At 43.0% G+C, this 21,711-nt stretch overlaps 1 protein-coding gene across 1 annotated transcript in view; it reads right to left on the bottom strand.

The window, feature by feature from the left end:
• Positions 1-21,711, bottom strand: part of LOC119728943 — a 288,712-nt gene that overhangs the window by 123,890 nt on the left and 143,111 nt on the right. Inside the window, exons 94-119 of the mRNA XM_038201391.1 lie at positions 20,897-21,214; positions 20,274-20,440; positions 20,004-20,163; positions 19,186-19,378; positions 18,354-18,586; positions 17,536-17,769; positions 16,658-16,804; positions 15,763-16,188; positions 15,258-15,578; positions 14,958-15,072; positions 13,799-14,016; positions 13,118-13,429; positions 12,485-12,651; positions 11,365-11,524; positions 10,833-11,073; positions 10,332-10,561; positions 9,786-10,019; positions 9,050-9,196; positions 8,336-8,761; positions 7,455-7,775; positions 5,090-5,204; positions 4,068-4,285; positions 3,568-3,885; positions 3,034-3,200; positions 2,412-2,571; positions 1,214-1,285 (exon numbers count right to left, since the gene is read on the bottom strand). Of these exons, the coding sequence (XP_038057319.1) occupies positions 1,214-1,285; positions 2,412-2,571; positions 3,034-3,200; positions 3,568-3,885; positions 4,068-4,285; positions 5,090-5,204; positions 7,455-7,775; positions 8,336-8,761; positions 9,050-9,196; positions 9,786-10,019; positions 10,332-10,561; positions 10,833-11,073; positions 11,365-11,524; positions 12,485-12,651; positions 13,118-13,429; positions 13,799-14,016; positions 14,958-15,072; positions 15,258-15,578; positions 15,763-16,188; positions 16,658-16,804; positions 17,536-17,769; positions 18,354-18,586; positions 19,186-19,378; positions 20,004-20,163; positions 20,274-20,440; positions 20,897-21,214 (5,820 nt within the window). The remainder of the gene's footprint in view (positions 1-1,213; positions 1,286-2,411; positions 2,572-3,033; positions 3,201-3,567; positions 3,886-4,067; positions 4,286-5,089; positions 5,205-7,454; positions 7,776-8,335; positions 8,762-9,049; positions 9,197-9,785; positions 10,020-10,331; positions 10,562-10,832; positions 11,074-11,364; positions 11,525-12,484; positions 12,652-13,117; positions 13,430-13,798; positions 14,017-14,957; positions 15,073-15,257; positions 15,579-15,762; positions 16,189-16,657; positions 16,805-17,535; positions 17,770-18,353; positions 18,587-19,185; positions 19,379-20,003; positions 20,164-20,273; positions 20,441-20,896; positions 21,215-21,711) is intronic.

Here is a 21,711-nt window from a genome sequence, read left to right as displayed (position 1 = left end):
TTCGAGTTGGGAATTACAATCTGACATACCAAATTTGACCCTCAGAACACACACACAAAAAAGGATGCTGCTCTTAAGGCCAAAAAAAAAATTCTCCGGTTTCTGGTATGCGCGCGCGTCGCCGTAGCCTAGCGTCGGCAAAATGAAAACGTTTTTTTTTCAATGAAAAATGATGTCTCAAAACCGCCAAACTCACTGGTTTGACTGGAATCAATTTTAACGTGGTTTTAACATGTTTTTAGATCGGGTTACGATCGAGTATAAGCTTTATGTGGTCCCTCTGGACTCCCATATATTTGCACTAAGTTTAGTCGGAACCATTTGCAGTCATCAGCCGACATTTGAAAAAAAAAACGCGTCGCCGCACCACTTTTGGGGCAAGCTCCATACCAGAAACCGGAGACCTTTTTTTGGGCCTTATACTCTTTTGACCCAAAAAAGTTTAGTCCTATACCAGGTAAATGATCATCCATGTGGCTTCCCAGTGAAGTGAATAGGAACCAGACCAGGTACACCTATGATATGTACACAATTTAGTCCCAACAAATGTCAATGGCAAAATCGGTGTTGGCAAATTTGACATTTTCTCAGATTTTCCCTGGATGGGAAGGGCTGGAGGGATGTAGCAGTCGAGTTCACCACAAATCCGGTCACTAGAAAATCAGAAGACCATTCACAAGTCCGGTCCTTACCACATGGATGAACAATAACAGAGGAATGTCTTTTGCCATAGCTCATTTTAATGTGACTTGTGGGGATTTGTGGGGATTTTTGAGGACTTGTGATGGACTCGACTGCGACACTTCTGGGGGGGGGGGGAATAAAATGGCAGGCCTGTAATGAGTTAGTAGATGAGTTGATGGACAATTGGGAAGAGGAGAAACCGTTGGCCAAATCTCACGGAGCTGTGAATTATTAGAAATAAGTGCTTAGGAGATATATGTGCTTAGCAGAAAAGCCTGCTGGGAACCAGCAATTATAAAAAAAAATCTCTGTGGAATTTTTTGCTGGTAACTCATAATTTTGCTGAGCGAGACAGTAGGGGTGGTATTTGAAAACCCCTTTTAATACTTCTAGCAGCTCCGTGACACAAGGCCCCCAATGGCATCATGTTTATTCATTATGCAAATGAGGATGCATGAATATTTAGTGTGAAGTGACCCATGGTGAAGGCCAGGTTAACCTTCGACCTTTTACTGATAACCCTCTATACCTTGCTGACTGATTTGGGTAGTTTTTGCTCCTCGTCGGCATATTCCGACTCCTCTGCCGATTCCGGAGCCCGCTAGAAAATACGGAGGGTCGGTGAGAATACATTTACCGTTGGGTTAGTGTTGGAACAGTGTTCTGTGGGAGTTAGCAGTGTATTTAACTTTAAATACTTTTTAATATTTTACAACTGAGTGTTAGTGTTATGCAAGTGCTTATCGGGTGTTGATGTGGTTTACAGAATTTGATGGTTTTAAAATCTGAATCTCTTCGATGACATTTATTTGAGAAAAAAAAAGTTGGTAAGTATATTGGCCATAAAACAATTACAGTAACAGTGACTATCTAAATTTGAAAGACTTGTGTCAATCAAACTTTAAACCATTTGTGAATGGATCTGAACGGATAAATATTGTGTTTAACTTTTTAATGATTTTGATGAGATAAATTACACCATTATTACCAAAAAAATTGAAGTGGACAAAACAGAAGAGAATATCTGGTATAAGTCAACTTAATACTGGTTAGTGATTTTTCTTACTTGAAGTAATATTCGTGGTTATTTTTGACCGACTGTTACATGGAACAAACCTGTGTCCAGTCTAACGCATGGTGAACGTCCCTGGCAAATCTTTTGGGCTACAAACAGTGCAAGGCGTGACAATCATCACCAAAAGTTGTGTCAGTTTAACTTAAGCAAGTTAAAAGTTCCAATTATAAATAATAATAAACAAATCAAAAATGTATTTTTGAATGTTCAAATGAAAGGATGTCTCCTAAAAAAATATGTTGAACTAAAAACAAGTTGAATGGACATGGTAACCTGTAAAACCTCATCTCAAAAAGTGTTAATATTGTTCATACATCAAAATCATTTTGTCATTTTTAGTCAGATATGGATGGAAACATTTTCCATCAATTTGTAACTATGAACAAGAATAATAAAAAAAAATCGCAAAACCTGAACATTTCTTTACGATTTCACTTGCGTTACTGCCTGTGTCTACCTTGGTAGAGCTTCGCAACCCTGGTGCCTACCAGGGTTTGGATTCTACCTGGGTTTTGACCCAAGTAGAAGCCGTGTTGGATTCTTGCCGGTGTGAAAGGGGTTCCTGAAATCTCCGTGTTGGACCCGGTTCCGGACAGTGTAAAAGGCCCTTTTGACTTTATTTTAGGTGACCGAGTCTTACGGAGACACTCACCTTGAGTTCCTTGATCTTGGCCTTGATGGCGCCCGAGTCTCTGGCCGTCGACGTGGCTTGCTGCAGACGTCGCTCCATGCCTTCCAGCCAGAAGTTGGTGTCCTTGTGGATGTCGTTGTACTTGTTGCTGGCGGCCTGCAGGTCGTCCAGCTGCTTGGATCTGATAAAATAGCAGAAAACGGGAATCTTAATTAAAATGAATGTTTTTTTTGTTGTACATGGAGGTAGGTCCTTGGCCCTGTGCAATCAGTTGCCAACTAAGGCAAAACATTTGAACTCTACAGTTGAGAGAGACAGGGGTGCGATTGCGGAGAAAATTGAAAATCCACTATAAAAAAGTCAGCAGAGGGTTTGGAGGCTGCAGGGGCAAAACAGGTTTGTATTTGCTAGCATGAAAGGGGTTCCTGAAAGGCAACCTTTAAAAGCCTATTGCTTTTGTTCTATATAAACCTTTTTTAGGTAAAAAATATCTTCCAAAAGGGACGCTTTGAGAAAAAAACAGGAAATCCGGGAAAAACATCCTGACAAAATTCTAAATCAGAAAAAAATCCTTACCAATTTCACCAAATTCAAAAAAGGCAAAAGTTTGCTAAAAATTTTCAGTGGGGAAGGATAAGCTAACCTCTTGGACACGATGTCATCCAAGGCGGACCAGTTGACGTCCACGTTGGCCAGGATGGCCTTGACGTGGGAGGTGTCGTTGGCTTTTGGGTCGCTGATAAGCTGCTCACCCAGCTGGTGGATGCGCTTGTTGACTGGTCGCTGACTGTCAAGCTGTTGCTTGATGCTCTGTAAAAAAAAAAATTCAAAAGGCCTTATGCTTGAACATTTGAGGGCACTGTAAAGATGCCATGTTGGGGATATAAACCAGACGTGTATCCAAAATTATTGACGTAAATTAACTTGTTGCTACATTAAAAAAATTACGTGTTTGGTTTTTCAATGACTGGATGCCAGTATTTTACCTGAAGGTAACTGTCTTTTACCTCGAGGTTACTGTCTTTGATCTTGAGGTTAATGTCGCTAACCTCAAGGTTAATGTCTTTTACCTCGAGGTTACTGTCTTATACCTTGTAGTTGCTCTCTTTTACCAGAAGTTACTCTCTTTTACCTTGAGGTGACCATATTTTTACCTCAATGTTTTACTGTATTTTACCTTGAGGTTACTGCTGATGATGGGCAGGTCCTTCCTCATCAGTTCCTTGGACTGCAGGGTCTTGAGCTGGGGCAGCACCTGCTCCTCCATCTCGTCCACCTGGCGTTCGAAGTCACCCAGTCGATCGGTCAGTGAGTGCAGGACCTGCCCGTGGGTCGACGCTGCCTCGTGCACGTCGCCGAAGCGCTGGTTGATGCTGTCCAGCTTGGACTGGATCAGCTTGGCCTCCTGGGGGTCCTTGGTCTGCATGTGGGTCGCTGCCAGCCGGTTGACTGTGTCGATGGTGGGCTTATGGTCCTCGATGTCCTTGAAGACAACCTGAGGAATGGGCGACGTCAAAGAAAGATGACCACAACTGAATACATGAGGACAAAAAGGGCCTTAACACTGCAGCAGCTTTACTGCACTAGTCAGGAATCGACTACATTATAGACTATACAAGAACCTGTATCAGAAGTTAGCTGTGAGAAGCCAGTTTCTTAGACTAAACTCTTTCCTACCTTTTGTGCCTCTGTGTTGTCCAGTAGCGGTTCCTTCTGGATGACCAGCAGAGTTCCCTTGTCCAGTTTGTGGACGTCGTTCTCGGCCTGGTCAAGCCATTTCAGCAGGAGGTCCAGCTGGTCTTGTAGGTCCAGGGCTGCATTCAGGGCGTCACGCAGGACCTCCAGACGGTCGTCAATGGTGGCCTGTAGGGCATGGTATCGCTTGACGATCTCCTCTGTTTCAGTGAGAGATAACATTGGTTGTTTTGTAGAGCATCTCCAGCTGATTTCACGAAACAGTGCGTAACTAATGCTAGGCGTAACATTTACTTAACAAATTTGTTGCATATTTGCACAATAAACTTACAAACAATTTCACAAAACTTGGTGTAGCCGTGCAATGTTTTAAATAAATTAAACATCTTAGACGAGGATCATTACAGCTTTTATGACTGCTGTTTGTGCATGATTCCTGTATGGTAAAAAAGCAGTCAATGATTCGAATCTGCCAGCCATTTGAAAAATATTTTTGTCAGACTTTCTGCGGAATCAAGCAGCAACTCTAAAAATTCTGTCATGGGTAAAACAGCAGTTCATGTACTTCAAAATCAAATTTGTGAGCTTCTTGTTAGTCTTCTAAACAAGTCTTACCCATGCATGCAATTTAAGCTGGCACATGTAAATTCTATCAAATATTCAGCTGCAATTCAAATAATCAAATACTAAATCATTCCAAAACAACACAACCCTAAAGCAAAGACATCAAAACTATGATGGAAATAGGCAGGGCAAATCGCTTATAACATATATAATTTACATATTGTAATTGTAACTGCGTACAGGTGATGTTTTTTGTGTGTATATTTGTATGTATTTTTAATGTTTTTAAACACGCAAAATCAAGGAGCATTTCACTGTATATCCATATAGATGTGTGACAACAAATAAAGTCAATCAATCAATCAATTACCCGCCTCCTTAGTCAGAAAACAAAAGCCTAGCACTGGGTAGACAATTTGGTCCAAACATCTTAGACTTACCGGTTTTGTAGTCAGTGTCGCGTTTGACGGCAACGTGCGCCTGGCCTAGGTCATCTGCGGTGTCTCGGACTTTCTCCACATCGCTGTAGTGCTGGATGACGTCCATTCTCACAGTCTACAAACATATGATTGTTTTGTTTGGTTAATTGACATGTACTACCAGAGGATAAATGCAACCAACCATTCTAAGGTTTAGGGACATGCTGTATGACATAAAACATAGTTTATTTAAGAGGCTAGTATGTCATATCACATTTCCAATGCTTTCTCAATTGTTCACAAAGATTTTGCAAATATTTCGGCAATGGAGTGAAACCAAAATAAAAATGTAAAAAAAAAAATGTTATTTTTTTCCATTTTCTGTCAAATAAATGGAAATATTTGTCTCTGTCGCTTTTTTGGCTGATACATTTTTATCCATATCAGGTTTTTGTGTGTTTGAAACCCTGAAAAACATTAACATGATTATTATTTTGCCTACTGTGCAAACAAAAATCATTAAATACATTACATGCTATGCGCAAGGAATACAAATTACAAATACAATACAACACCAATACCACAACTTGATGAAAAATAGACGAGAAATTAAAAAAAAAAAAATACACAAATGCAATAAAATTGTTATTGATTCAAATACAACTCAAGAAAAATGTACTCATGATCAATGACGCACACCGAACTTTGACTTGTACATGAGTTGATTCATGCATTGAAGGAACTTAACTCCAAACAGTATTCCAAGATACGTTGCTGGCACAATTTTCCCCCAAAGAGGGTAGAAAGAATTTTATGGACAAATTTGAAAAATTAAGTTGTAGGAAAGTGCACCGCAATCAGTATCTACTAGCACGTTTGTTTATGGTTTTAATCGAGGATTTACTACTGTTCCTCTTCCCTTTTCCTTTGTTTATACTTTTTCGCAACAGCTCTCATTGGTTTTGTACACGTTTTCTAACCAAGGAGTCCTCGATTTGGTTCCTGTCCTCAATTCATCGATGATGTTACACGTGGTGTTTGCCCATGCTGGAATTTGTATGGATGTGGAGACATTCCTTTGTTCTCGTGTACTAAAGTTTTCGAGTTTGAAAGTGTAGTTTAAAAATGCTCTTATTTTAACCAGAATTAATTTCCTTGTCTGAAATTTGGACTGACTATCCCTTTTCTAAAACTCTTTCATTTGCGACGGATCAACATAGCTTGGAAATTCCTAGTTTTTGAGTAAAATCCATGTATCTATTTCGTGAAAACCTTGTGGAGATGTATTCATCGATAGAAATTGCCCTGTGGAGATGTATACAATCTTTTGTTCCCTATTGTACACACGTCTCCAGAGGGTACGGTGTATCAGATCTCGATGTACACCATAAACAAACGCGGCCCAATATAGCAAGCTAAAGGTCCATTGTTTTCCTGGACCAGAGAGGCCAGCCTACTTTCCTCTGAGCGACCGAGTGACTCAATTTAAAAAAAAGAAGAAAAAAAATTGACAATGCACCAGCAACATATCCCGAGACAGCGTTTGAAAGCAGTTCCTCACAAGACACAGGTCTTACTCTTAGCTGATCAGACATGAGTATCATCTCTGCAGGCTGAGTGAGGAATGGGGGTATTAACGACATTAATTATTTCTTCCTTTCAAGCATTACATCTTTCTCTGTGCAATTTTCTTTTTGTAACGGAAATCTTTGAAGTGTACCGCTGTGTCCTAATTACCTTCATTTTCAGTCTTTGAATTATAATTGTATGGTTTCAGGGCCTTCTTGGTTTCGTTACTTATAAGAATTTCCATATTCATGAACAAAACGTATTCCTGAGCAAAAAAAGTTTCCCGGAACTTTGCACAGAATGTGAAATCCAAGGCCAAATAAAGGAAGAGCTTTAAGGGTTAAAAAAAAAAAGTTGTCACTTTCCCTGTTTAATCATAGAGCTTTATATATGACTGAGAAACCTTATAAAAAAGAGAATGGAACAACACCTGATGTAAAAGTTCTTTAATAAATAGCCTTTTTCCTGTCAATTAAATACCATTTGACATGTTATAGCTTTCTAAAGTTTGCATTTATCGACATGTCCAAAAAGTAAAATACTGAGAAAAAGGCCTTTAGAGTTTAAACTGTTTTGTAGTTGTGAAAACAAAAGATGACAATTGTTTTTCCTTAAGAACACCTTCTTTTTTTTTAAATGTGTAGTAGACAGGTCAAAGATCATAAATATCAATAACTCTGAAATTTTTTTTTTTTTAAGTCACCCCATTCACTTTTTTAAAAATATTTTTCTACACTACGGCCTGTGCCCAGTTCGATTTCATTTTGCCAGAACACCTCACAATTACTATTAAAACAAAATTTAATAAAAATTTTACCTTGAGTTCCTCGATCTGCTTCTTGATGCCGGCAGGCTCGGCGCTGATTGCCTCCCGGATGACCTTGGCAAGGGCCTTCTCGGTCTTCTCCATCCAGGGCGGCAGCGGGGCGCAGGCGTCCTCAAACTTCTGGTGCTTGTCGACCAGGTCCCGCATGGTCATGGTGAACTCGGCCGCGTCGGCCTTGATCTCGTTGTAGCGGAAGTTGACGTCCATCAGGTTGTCCCGCAGCCAGGAGGGCTCCGGGTTCTCCTGGAAGCTCTTGGTGAATTTGGGAGGGAGGGTGGTGGTGCGGAAGTTCTCCAGGTCCTTGCGGTAGGTCTGCAGACGGAGAGAAGAGTTGTGAAGAGTTGACAATTTCTTTTTGGAAAACTTGGATTTTTTAATTTTCCTTATAGGCCATTCCAAAAAGTTTGGGTGCATTTTTTTTTTCGTTTTCCTATTACATCTGATATAAAATTTTGTAAATTCAGGACACATTCTTTTATGCCTGCTATCTTCAAGAGTGATTATGCAAAGCAAAGTACTGTACCTGCCAAACAAATACAAAGTAGTTTGATGTCAATTTTAATGATACTTGCAAATCACACAGGTCAGGTTTAACATGGACATCAACAATTTCACACTTTTGGACCCCAGATTTATGGAATGACCCTTGTGTATTTATCATGACTGTCATAATTTCTGCCCCATCTGAAACTATTCACTGACTTCTGAAATTATTTTTAAAAATCTTCTGAATAATCTCACAGTAGAATGATGAAACTGATGAACGGGGTAATAATTGTTAAGCGCTTTGAGTGCTAAAGTGCTGGTATAAAGCACTATAGAAGCACCACATGCTTCTTCTTCCTATTATTATTACATGCTAGGTATCTTACCTTCCCAACATCCAGGATCCTATTGCCGCTCATGTTCAGGTATCTGACGTCAGCTCCCTCAGCCACCATCCTCTCGTTGAACTGGTCCTGCTGTGCCAGCTGCTGCTTGAGCGTCGGCAGGTCCGTGCCGATGCTGCGCTTGGCCTGCTGCAGCTGCTGCGTTCCTTCCTTGATCCAGTTGTCCGTGTCGTCCCGCTCGTAGGCGAACTTCTCCAAGTCAGGCACTACTCCCTGCAGCTTGTTCTGGCGGGTCTGCGACTCCACGTAGACGTTGTCATAGCGGTCCTTGAGCTCCCGGCTGATGTCCTCCAGCTTGGAGCAGTCCTCGGGTCGCAGGCGGGAGGCAAACTCGTCCAGGAGCTGCTTGGCGCCGTGGATCTCCTGTGCGACGGGCTGCTGGTGGGCCAGGATGTCGTCATGGAGCACCTGGGAGGAATGGTTGATTATAGAAATTGAAATGGTTTGAAACTTGAACAGCAACCTCTAAGGTACTGAAACAACAATCTAGGCATTGTCAGTTGAAAAAAAAGAAAAAGAATTTGATGCAAAGAGTGTCTGATTCCAAATATCGAAGGTAACTTTTTTTAAAAGACATACACAGTACTGGTAAAAAAAACTGTAGCTTCGCTTATTTGGCATGAAGAGATGGAGATGGATAATGAAGGGAAAAACCTAGAGATTGCAAATAGATCAGTTACCCCTTGTCATACTGACCTGGTGTTCTTTGGTCTGTCCGTTCAGGGGTTTGACCTCATCGCTCATGGGCTGCTCGGAGCCCAGGCGCCTCTCGGCCTCTGCCACCCAGTCCAGGAGGTTCATCAGAGCTGCCAGCTGTCGGCGGAGTCTCTCTTCAAGAGCAAGCTACAAGATGACACACAAAGATAAAAATGAGATTTACGAGTCATTCTCAAGAAACATCTCCGATAAATTGCGGGAAAATGTATCTGCAATAGGCCTACTGACTTCTGACTAGGGTGAGATCTGTGGGACTTGAGCTACTTACTCTGGGGACTTGTGACTCTAACTCCGACTCGAAGCTTAGTGACTCAACTACAAATCTAGCAGACTGTAAATAGAGGCCTAACTTATCCAACCCCAACCTCCCTCTCCCAATAACTCAACTAAGAACCTCCTCTCACCTACTTTTTTAATTTGTTTTTCTCCTTCTTAAGCTAATGCTTAAAGTTCTAGTCTGGTATCAGAGGGTAAAATGAAGTTTGATGCAGAAATGATTTTTTAAAGTAATTGTCATAAAATTGAACAAAGAACCTGACTGAAGCAGAGTTTGAACCTGCGATCTCTAGAACTCCATACCGGTGCTCCACCAACTGAGCTATCCAGCCCTTGTTGGTGGTTCCAAAGTCTGTCAATATCTTCGTTCAAGGTTTGCTACTCGGAAACTAAAACAAATTTTCAAGTTTTGTTCAAGATTTTCATCTGAGAGCTTTACCCTTTCGTCCCGTTCCTTCTTGAGTCTGGCCAGGTCGTCCTGGGCCGTCTTGAGCCAGTCCTGGGACTGGACATCCAGCCGGTCGTAGGTCTCCCTCAGGTTGGCCGTCTTCCCATTCAGGTCTTCTTGCTGCTCGTAGCCCAGCTTGTCTCGGTGGTCCTGCTGGAACTGGGTGCTCTTCAGGTAGGACTCGTTGACGGGCGACTTCTTGGCAGTGATCTGGGAGCAGAGGTTCTGGGGTTGGGGACGGAGAAGAGGTGTGGGTAGGGTTTAGATTATAACCTCAACAAATTTATTGGGACTGGAAGAAGAATATTGCCAGTAATATATGAACTAACTGGAGAAGTACATCACGGCAAATTGCAGCTCGGTCAGAATCATTACGTTCATTGTGTGTCTCTGCCATTTTGGAAAAGAACAGTGAATGACTCAGAAGACCAATCACCTTTGTTGCCAACATTCACCAATGTAATGGCAAACAGTCGGTGGTAAAACATCGAAGTGCTTAAGGGTTTTAATAAGCGATATTCTGAAGCCTACGCTCACCTGCAAATCGTTGATTTCGCTCTCCAGGGGCTCGATGTCCATGGCGGACGGTCTTGATCTCTCCAGGTTGGCCTCTGTGGCGGTGGCCCAGGTTAGGTCATCCACAACGGCCGAATCTCGCTCGATGTACTGCTCGGCCAGACGCAGGTCGTCCAGACGGAAGTCGATCTGGACCTTCAGGTCATCGTAGCGCTTGTTGGCGCTGTCCAACTGGCGCTGGGTTTCTGTCTCTGTGGAGCAGGGGTTAAATTTCATTGGGTTTAACAGGTGGCAGCAACTCTATGCAAAATTTGATACTTGCCAATTTTTTTTTTTTTAATTTAGGCTTGTATTTCCTAAATAAATGGCAATCTAAAGATCAAAGTTTTGAATAATGAATTTCCAGATCGTTGAAATTGATGTAGAGTAACTATTTCTTCCATAAAAATTCAATTTTTTTTTAAAACTTTACGACAGACAAATAAGTATGTGAGAAATAAGTATACAAGGACTTCCACTGACCTTCGAGCAGTCCGCTTCTGTCCATATCCACCGGCCTGGGTCTTGCGTCCTTGGCTCCCCTGGCCGGTGAGATGCCACGGCCGATGTCTCCTTTCTTCTTGTCTCCTACCTGGGTGGAGCGGCTGTGGGGCTGCTTGTAGGCGGGCTGCTCCACCTCCCGCACCACCGCGTCGAAGGTGTGACCCAGCTTGTTCAGGTTGTCCATGTTGGGTTTGTAGTCAGCTACGTCCTTCTGGAAAGGCTTTGATTAGAGAGGAACAAAATTGGAAATTGTAACATCTTTGATTATATAATTCTGATGCACTTCTTAATGCAATCGTCCTCCAAGAGTGAATAGCAAACTACCTACCCAAGAAATAAAAATTTGTTTGAAGTCATTCTTAATTTCAGAATCTCTGAATCCCAGAAGGGTGACCAGACATCGCCGCTAGACATCATTGCCTAGTGCCACTGGAATGGGAAATTACAAAGTACCAAGGCAACAAGGACAGCTATGGACCCTAAGTTTATAAGAATGAGCCTGCTCTAGTACCGTGACTTCTTTCAGTTGCGCCTGCACAGATTTCAGGTCTCGGCCCACTGGGTGGAGCTGGTTGAGTCGGCGTTCGGTGTCGGTCAGCCAGCCGGTCGTGTCGCGGTGACTGTTGCCGTACTTCTTGGCAGCCTCCTGCTTCTGTTCCAGCTGTTTGTTTCTGGAATGGAAAGTGGAGAGATATTTTTTGCTTAGAGACCATTTTTGTTTGCTCTGAATTAATTTTTTTACAATCTGCTATTTGAGGACATGGAAAAGCTATGAGAAGTTTCAGTGTTTGATACTCAAGTTCAAAAACATGAAAACTTGATGACTTTTTTTGTACGAGAGAAAAGAATTACATGAAACTAAGGATGTGTTTCTGTGTCATTCATTCCATATGTTTTTTTTAAAGTTGTTTTTAACGATGGGCATTTGAGCGCAAAAACCTATGACATGTATCAACAATAATTAAGCTGTTCATTTACAATGTGGAAGAAGAAAATTCTGGGGTGTATAAACTCAAATGAAACCTAAAGGATCCCCATATTTGGAATGGTGGTTCTGAAGGAATCTGCGCAACAGTCACCACTTGCTGCTTAACAGTCGGTGAACTTGCAAGTATGTGATTTTTGTTCGGCGTCTTGAAACTCTTATAATCAGTCCTTGCCAGGTTTAACCCCTTAAGGACGGGGTGTAATGGGGACATTCCTCCACACATAGAGCAAGTGGCCCGCATGACTGCACAGCCTTTGTGTGGTAGCGGGACTGCACAAAAGCAGCAGCTGTGGAACTACCCACTAGCCGTGTGCCGCGGCATACCACAGCTGGCAACTGCATTCCAATGAGGATTAGCGGCCGCGGCCATGACCGCTTCCCGTGCGCATGGGGTTAAGAGGTAAATTATCTGCTTTGTTTAAAGCAGTGCAAAAGTAAGGGATGACTGCACAATTAAACAAGCGGTAACCTCGAGGTTGAACCTTGAGGTAACCCGCAAAACCCTGGAAACCTCGTTGAACCACGAGGTGAACCTCGAGTTACTGCCTGCATATTTTCGTATTAATCCCCGAATTGCTTTATGTATCCCGCTTGTCGCCTCTAGGGGGCGCCATTTTGAGCCACGCGCAAGGTGTCAACCAACCTCTTGTTCAGAACCTCGTCAAAGTCGTTCCAGTTCAGGTCGACGTTCTTCAGGACCGCGGCGATGTAGGAGGTGTCGTTGGCTTTGGGGTTGCTCAGGAGGGCCTCGCCGAGCTGATGGATTTTCTTGTGCTGCGGCTGGCGACCCTCGTACTTGCGTGAGATATCCTGTAAAACAAAAACAATGAATTTCAATGAAAGGTGATGACTTTAGAAGGACTTTGCTTATCGGATGGAATTTGAATTCGGGAGGGGGAGGGCGGCAAGAATCCTTTTTGCTCATCAGTTTTATGTTTATTCATGAGAAAAGAACAATGACGTCAACACCATTTAAAAGAACAGCTGTCATCAAGCTGTCACAATAGCCTAGTGGATTATGAGGTGAAATACGGATCAAACAATCCTGGTTCAAATCCACCAATACCCATTCTTCAGCAACTATTCTTCTCCAAATTTATTTTTGGGATAATCTAGATTGAAGGGGAAAAAAAGAGTCCCACAACCCAAATGTCTTGCAGTGATTCTATTAAAACTACTGAGTTATTCATGAAAAAGGCTTCACCCATCTACGAAAAAAAAAAATGCTGTCTGCACTTGTCAGGGCTCGGTTGCTTGAACTAAGACAAGTACCTACCCTGAGCACTGCCTCCGTGTTGTCCTGCGCCATGACCTCCCGTGACTCCAGGGTCTCCTGGTCCGGCAGCATCCAGTCCTCCAGGTCGTCCACCTCCCTCTCAAACTCAGCCAGCTTGTCCGAGAGCTGTCCTAGCCCCTCGTTGTGCTTGCGGGTCGCGGAGTCCACCGTGCCGTAGCGCTGGTTGATGTTGTCCAGTTTGGTCTGGATCACGCGGGCGTCCTTGGGGTCTTTGGTCTTCATGAGTTGCTGGGCGGCCACGTTGACGTTGTCGATGGCCGGCTTGTGGTTGGTGATGTCGTCTTCCAGCATCTGGTTGTCCACGAAAAAAAAAATGCTTAATCAATCAAAATGCAAAAAAAGTGACTCCAGCAGTTTTCTCTGATGACTAGTTTGATTGTTAATGTTCAGACAAAAAATCACAATTTGCCTGAACTATGCATGAAGGAAGGTACAGACATTGGGCAAAAAGGACTTGTACTAAAGTTCATAAAGATTATACTTCTCTTTCAGAATCTACAAATAATTCAGGCCTGGTGCCATCTGATTTCACCAGAAATACATTATATATATTTGTCAAACACTTGAAATAAAAGATCGTGTTATGGATATTTTTGGTATAAAACTTTTATAATCCAAGGGTTCATAGCAATGGCTTATCACAAACAGCAGAACCAGTACCTTGGTGTTTTCAATCTGTTCCAGGACCGGCTCCCGGCGTGCCTCAATGACGGTTCCCTTCTCCAGCGCGTGCTCTTTGCGCTCGGCGTCGTCCAGCCAGCGCAGCAGCATGTCCAGGTTCTCCTCCACGCTCTGCGTCTGGCTCAGAGCCTGCTGGAGCTTCTCCAGGAGGTCGTTGACGCCAGCCTCCAGGGCCTTGTAGCGGTCCACGACCACGCCTATGCCAAAACCAAGGAGAAAGGAGGAAGATGATGAGGGTATACAAACTTACTATCAGACATCACAGGCCCATTGGAAATGCAACCTGTTACGGCATTTTTAAAAAATTAATTTAATGGTGAATGTTGTTATTTAGAATTGAATGTGCACACATATGATTCCTTGTGGGGTAGCAAGCACACAGAGTAACAATACGGACACAAGACCCCACAAGTCCGTCTTAGGAAATCTATCTGCCCCTATAAAGGAAAACGCTACAGAGTTTGAGATTTCAATACAAATAAAGGAGAACAAAAAATGGGAAACGAAGGTCTACCCCACAAGTGTGGTTGGGTACGTGCTTACTAAACCTTTGTTTTGCATTCTTACTTTTTCTGACTTTGGAGACTACCTTTTAGGCCTTTTTTTGGGAAGCTTGGATTACATAATTTTTCAGGTCTAGAAGTAAAGTTGACAGCAAAAAATAAACATTTTAAAGCATGGAGATGCCAGTTATTCAGAGGGTGAAAGTTCTCAGACAAATTATGTCTGATGGGCCGTGCCATTTTGCAGCATTTTTAAAACCTATCCTGTAAAACTGTCAAAACTTGCTTTGATTTACGTAGAAATTAAAGCTGACTTGCACAGTTTACTTGTGATTAACTCTGAATCGTTGTAAATTATTTTTTTTTATAAATACAGTTGAACTCAATGGGTGTTTCTCAAATTGTGGCTTTCCCTATAGCTTTGGCTTCATATATTTCCCAACCACCAGATTTTTTTATTTCCCAGCAAAATGCAAAGAGCCAAATTTGCAACTGGTCACTACGGGATCCGACATCCTCGAAGCAGATAATTAACACACTTCTTCAAAAATCAGGAACGTAAATTTGAGAACTCGGAACCAAAGCCAAGAGTCGAAGCTTAGATTTCAGACATGGCCCTGGATTGTTGAACTTACCCGTGGTTCTCTGGACGACTGGTCTGACTTCAGGCTGGACGTTGATGACGTCCTCGCCCCGGTCCTTCACATTCTCTACGTCGCTGGCATGTGCAACCACGTCCTCATGGAAGGTCTGGGAAAAAAATTTGAGGTATTTTGAAATACAGGTTCTATGATGTGAAATTCCAATGTGAAATTCCAATGTGAAATTCCAATGTGAAATTTGGCGATTAAAAAAAAAATACAGAAAAAAGGAAGCGGGTGGGAAAAAGGAAACGGGCGGGGACGAGAAACCTTTTTTTTGTAACTTGGCCTTACCTTGACTTTCTCAATCTGTCTAATGATGACGTCGGCCGTCACTCCCACGGGCTCCGACTGTAGCGTACCCAGCGTCTTCTCCGCCTGGCCCAGCCACGTCGACGTAGACTCAACCTTGTCGGCATAGGCCCTGTGTTTCTCCAACAGCTCCTGCAGGGTCCGGCCGTGCTTGAGCGAGCGCAGCTTCAGCTTCTCAAACCGCCCGTTCTGGTCCGTCAGTTGGTTGCGGATGACGTTGGTCTCCGGGTTCTCCTGGAAGCTTCGGGAGACCTGGCGGGGGAGGGTGGTGTCACGGAATGTGGCGAGCTCCTGTCGGTACACCTGGAGATTTCAAGTAATATTCGTAGTCATCTCACTATCGTCACAGAAATTAGAAGCAAACAACTCAAGGGAAAATATCTTTTGAAAACCCTTATAGTTTTCCGAAGTAAACTCCAGGAATTTGTGTTTATTTTCTTGCAAAACCTTATGGAAATTGTTTGTGGAAATGTGCACTGCCCTTTACCTTGGCAATGTCCAAGAACGTCTGACCAGCCTTGTTCAAGAACTTCAAGTCTCCCTTCTGGTCGTTCATGTCGTCGCTGAACTGCGTGTGGTCCGCTGACTGTGTCTTCAGCGTCGGTAGGTCCTGGCCTACGTTCCTCTCGGCCGTGTCCATGTGCTGCTCTGCAGCGCGCAGCCAGTCGGCGAATTCGCCAAAGTCGGCCTCCAGTTTGTTGACATCCTCGATGCCCGCGTTCAGCTTCTGGAGGCGGGTGTGGGAGGCGGTGTGGACGTTCTGGTAGCGGGAGTTGAGCTGGCCCTGGCCGTCACGCAGGCGAGTCTGGTCGGCGGCCGGGACAGCGTCGCCGAAGATCACGAAGAGCTGCTCGATGTCCTCGATGCACTGCAGGATGGGCTGCTGGTGAGCTTGGATGTCATCATGCAATGGCTGGGGAAAAAAATCAGTAAAAAAAAAAGTAATTGACATAATACTTAAGTCAATACTTAAGTTTGCTGAGCCAAATTTGAATTGAGAATTTTTCTTTCATAAATTTGCCAGTTTTCTTTTTTTGTTTAACAATTTTAATGCTTTACAAACATGCACTACGGGTTCTGCATAAATAAAATGCTTCTTAGGCCACAATTAAATTTGCTGTCTTATGGCTACAGATTTAGGTTGTGACACTGACACACTACAATCAATATCTTAGCTATAGAAAATAGACGAAATTAGTAAATCAGTAAAGGCCATGGCTTCTGTTTTTGCGATTGGTACGCTGTGTTCAGCAGCTGTGGCCACCACAAGGGTCTCAACTTTATTGTCAGAAAGTTAGTCTGGTGCCTCTGAGGAAAAAGGAGAAATCCTATAGCAATTATACTGCAGGTTTCAGGGTACATGACCAAGATGGCTGCCATACCTTGTGCTGGTTGTACTGTTTGGTGAGTGGCTGTGACTGCTCATTGAGTGGCTGTTCTGCACCCAGGGCCTGCTCGGCTTTGCTCAGCCAGTCGAGCAGCTCCTGCAGGCGCAGGCTCTTCTCCCTAATCTGACCCTCCAGACGCATCTGAAAAAAATCAAACAATCTCAGTCAGAACGATTTCTAAACCGTTACTCAGTTACACATACTCATTTATAATTGTAAAAAATCACTTGATGAGTAGTGAGTCAAAAACACTACTCACTGACCACTCACTGATATTCGATTGTAGTTATTCAAAATTCAGTACTCAGTTACTCAACCTATAATAACAAACAACTTAGACTGAAGTGGCTCTTCAGTTTCTCATGACTCACAACTCGGACCGAAATCCCTACTCAGTTACATCCAATAGAAATACTAACAACTTAATCTAAACTTACTACTGAGCTTACTCATGATAACCAACAACTAACTTGGACCGAATGGCTACTCAATTACTCATGACTCACAACTCAGACTAAAGGCTCTACTCAGTTACTCACGACCCTACCGATCACTAAAAACTCAACCAAATTACAAACAACTCAATCTAAACTCACTATTCAGATTACTCATGACTTAACCCATTATAACAAACAACTCAGACAGAAGTCTGAACTCCGTTACTCATGACTCAACACGGAATTACAACTCAAACTGAAGTTGCAACTTAGTTACTCATGACTCACCATATACTCGTACTACAATTGGAGTTGGTTTAGCAAGTGATTATCCATCAATCACAACAACGCAACTACTCGATTTACTCACGATCTGTAATTACTATTAACTCAGACTGAAGTCTGTACTCAATTTAAAACAAACTCATGACTCACCCTGTACTCGTACTCCTTTTGGAGTTGGTTCAGCCTGTCGATGGCCTCCTTCTGCCAGTCCTCTACCCTGTTGTAGTCAGTGTCATAGTTGGTCCTCAGGTCTTCGATGCGGCGTTCCATCTCTTCCCGTTGCTTGGGGGACAGCCGCTCACGATTCTTGCGCAGGAATTGCTCCGAGCTGGTCACCACGTCGGCGATTTGCGGCTGCCGGCTGCGGACGTCACTGTGCACACCCTGAAGTACGAGCAAAGACAATGATTTTTCAGTAAAACATGTAAATGAAACCTTTCAACGTAATTTTTTTGTTTTTGTGAATTTCTTCATCAAACACTTCTGTGTGGTACAGCAATTTTTGGTGAATTCAAATAAGAAATTAACATTCAATTACAAAAATGTAATGAACAAAGAAATAGAAAATTCATACTTCCTCATTTTTTTTGTTTGTTTTTTTTAACTGAAATCCAATTTTCAGAAAGTCATTTTTGTTTATAGAAATAAAAACTTTATATTTGAAATACATGCAAAATAACACTTTCGTGTGAAAAAAATCTGAGACACGAATAAATGCAGTTTTTCAATTTTCTTACGGAAAGCCCCTGATCAGTTAAAATAGGTTCTGTTTAAGACAGCAATTCTAATTGTTTTTCTGATATTGTCAGATATCTGTAATAAAAAAGGGAACAAAAGAGATACTGCTATCTGAAAGAGTTTGATCAAAGACATATAAACAGATATGTGTAATACAGAAACATGGTGGAATACTCTCAAACTTAAAAAGTCTTAAAAATAGACTGTTCTATAGACTTTGTCTTCCTCACCTTGAAGACTTCGATTTCTTTGATCAGCGGCTGAATCTCGTTGCTGGTGGGCCGTGTCTTATCCATCTTGGCCTCCGAGCTGGTCACCCAGTCCCGCGAGGTCTTGAGGGCGCTGTTCTGCTCCACCCACTGCTCCGACAGCATCAGGTCGTCCAGTGTGATCTGGGCGCGCCGCAGGAGGGCGTCGTAGCGATGGTTGACCTCGCCGACCTCGCGTTGGATCGGAGTCTCGCCTGGAGATTTACAAAAAAATCCAAGTAACGATTAGAATTATTCGGACAATTTCAGGAACCGAAGTGAGCAACCAAGTGAAGAAATGAGCTATTAACGTGTCTGTCATGGCCTCGTGGTCTGGAGAACTGAACTTGTGGTCTGCGGGTAATTCTGTAGGTTGTGGGTTCAAGTCCAGCCTGGGGTCATGGTGCGTGTGCCCTTGGGCAAGGCACTCTGTCACACATTGCTCCTCCCTTCCCAGGAGTACCTGTGAGTGGGGGGCAGAGATGGCTATTGTGATTGATTCTAGCTGCTTTGCGCTGAAATGGCAGCATCGATCTGTATACTCCCCAGGGAGCTGAGATGGTATTTAGAATGGTTCAGTGTATTTAGAATGTTTCAGTGTACATCATAATAATGATGTAGTGGCTTGTACACCAATAATGGTGGATACGTGCACTTTATAAATGCACATTAACTACTGAGAACATAGCAAAGAGCGTTCTGTTTTCCTGTTGCTTCACAGAGGGAAAAAACCCATAATATTCCATGGATCACCTCAGGAGGCTTGTTATACTTAACAATTCAAAGCAGTCAACATTTGTTTACTATTACGCACCCAAGAACTGGACTGGTTCCTCTGGTTTTCTTGGCGTCTTGTCCTTGGTGACTTCAGACAGCTCCGTGGAGCGGTAGTGGGGCGAGGCCTGGACGGGCTGGGCCACCTCCTTGGTCAAGGTGTCCAGGGTGTTGCCGGTCTTAGTGTTCTCGTCAATCTTGGGCCTGTAGTCGATGATCTCCTTCTGGAGGGGCTGTTCCAGAGGGGGGCGGATTGAAAGGGTGGAAGATGAGAACATTGAAATTTGATTTTAAAGTTTCAGAAAATTGCATTGAAATTGTATGATGGGCTTGGGTCATTAAAAGGATTTTGAAGTCCTGACTACTTTTAGGAGGAATTGACTACCTGTAGTAGCCAATCACACTTGCCAACAAATTCTTCTCCAATTACATCAAAACTTCCATGTGGTGAGTGATCACATTTTAGACAGGAATTACCCCTTTTTTAAATGATTTTGCACTTGGTTTAAGTTGTAGTTCATCACTAGTGTTATGAAAGTTTTCCCTTTTTTCCATGCTTTCTGTGTCAAAAGTAATGACGAAATTTTGGATTGTGTAAATGCGTACATCCTGTTAGGATTCTAATGGATTCATGGTTAGTTAAGAATTTCTGTGCTAACACTGTAAGCACAGAATTGGGATCACATTTACAGAAGAAAAGTTTGTGCTACATGTAAGCTTGAAAAAAAACCACTTAACAACAAGTCACAAAGTTTTGCGTGTAAATATTTCTATGCTTCTATAGAAATATTTCTATTTCCACACTTTGCAGCTCCACAAACTTGACTCATGTTATTTGAGCCTGGAACCTTGACTGACCTTGAGTTCTTTGAGTTGGACCTGGATGGTGTTGAGATCCAGGGCTTCGGGCTGCACCTGGTCCAGACGGCGCTCCGTGGTGTCCAGCCAGTAGGTCACGTCCTTGCGTGTGGTGCCGTACCGCTTGTTGACAGCGGTCAGCTCCTCGAACTGCTTGTTCCTGGAGGGGAGAAAAACGGTGATCAAAAAGTTATTGAATTGCAAAGCAGTAGTTCCTGGAGACAGAGAAATGAAATCGAAAATGAACAAACACGGAGTGCGTAACCCTACCTCTTGGCTAGCATATCCTCCAACGCCTTCCAGTTGAAGTCCACGTTGGTCAGGATGGCGGTGACGTGAGAGGTGTCCTTCGCCTTAGGGTCCTTGATCAGTTCGTCGCCCATCTGTTTGACCTTTTTGAGTGCTGGTCGGTGGTTCTCCACCTGCCGACGCAAGTCCTGAAGATGACAGAATGGTCAATACCACATTGAAAAATTAAAGCTCATCTCAACAAAAGATGGGATAAAAAAGGAAATCTAAGAAAAAGAAAAAAATACTTCAAGTAGAAAGACAAGTATTGATGTTTTGCCTGAACTGGGACCGATCAAAATCAACTGGGAAACAAGATACAGGTAAGGAATTCCAAAGCAGGGCAGTGCGTGGGACGAAACTGGATGAATACCTCTTAGAATTTGCTTTGGGAACAAAGACTGTACGTGGATGTGAATGGATGGAGAGGCCTGTAGTGCACCAAAAGGGACGGTTAGGAGGTACAACCACAGAAAGACCCTCGTATATTTTATTATAAGAGACTTTTTAGGTAAGCAATTAAACAATCCGTAGCTGGTGAAACTTGTGTCGGGTGAAATTTTGCATTCTAAGTTGATTGACTTTGATTTCGACTTGGAACTGACCTGGAGTCGGCTGCCAAACTCCGGCAGGTCCTGCTGGGTCAGCTCGTTGGACTCCAGCATGTCCAGCGAGGGCAGCAGCCAGTCCTCCAGCTGCTCCACCTCGCTCTCAAACTCCGACAGCTTGTAGCCGAGCCCGTCCAGGTACTCGCCGTGACGCAGCGTGACGCCGTCGATGGTCCCGTAGCGCTGGTTGATGTCGTCCAGTTTGGCCTGGAGCTGGCGGGCCTCCGTGGGCTCGCTGGACTGGATCAGGCGCTGGGCGCTCACGTTGACCGTCTCCACGGCCGGCCGGTGGTTGTCGATGTCCGAGAAATTGACCTGCAGGAAAAATTTTGGACAGACAATAAAAAAAAGGTTTTACAAACATGCAGATTGACTGCAAAGAGTTCCAGGTGCCATCAATGCACCAAACATTCATTTTCACAAAATATTCAACCACAAAACTAGTTTGGAATATACCGTTACTGATTTGAGTTTTGAATGAACAGAACTATTTTCTATTTTCTTGTTTTCAACCATTATTGAAATAAATTCAATAGGTCTTAAGGCCGGTTCACACTTAGCACAAAAGGGAACGCGAATGAGCGTTTGTGATGTCCTTTCCCAAAAGTTGAACACATTTCAACTCAGGCGAATTTCACAGCGAATGCTTCATGACGTCAAAATTCGCATCGCATTCGCATGAAGTATGAACCACATGAAGTATGTACACATACACACATGAATCACAGGTAATTTGCATACGTTTGCAAGTTGCCACAATTAAAAAGATTACATTCATACAATCTTTAAGGTACTAATATGCTTTAGTGAAC

Source organism: Patiria miniata, unplaced genomic scaffold (genome assembly GCF_015706575.1).
Source record: "Patiria miniata isolate m_02_andy unplaced genomic scaffold, ASM1570657v1 HiC_scaffold_20, whole genome shotgun sequence".
NCBI lineage: Eukaryota > Metazoa > Echinodermata > Asteroidea > Valvatida > Asterinidae > Patiria > Patiria miniata.
Note: the sequence above shows the minus strand (reverse complement) of the source record. Positions and strands in the feature narration are given on the sequence as shown.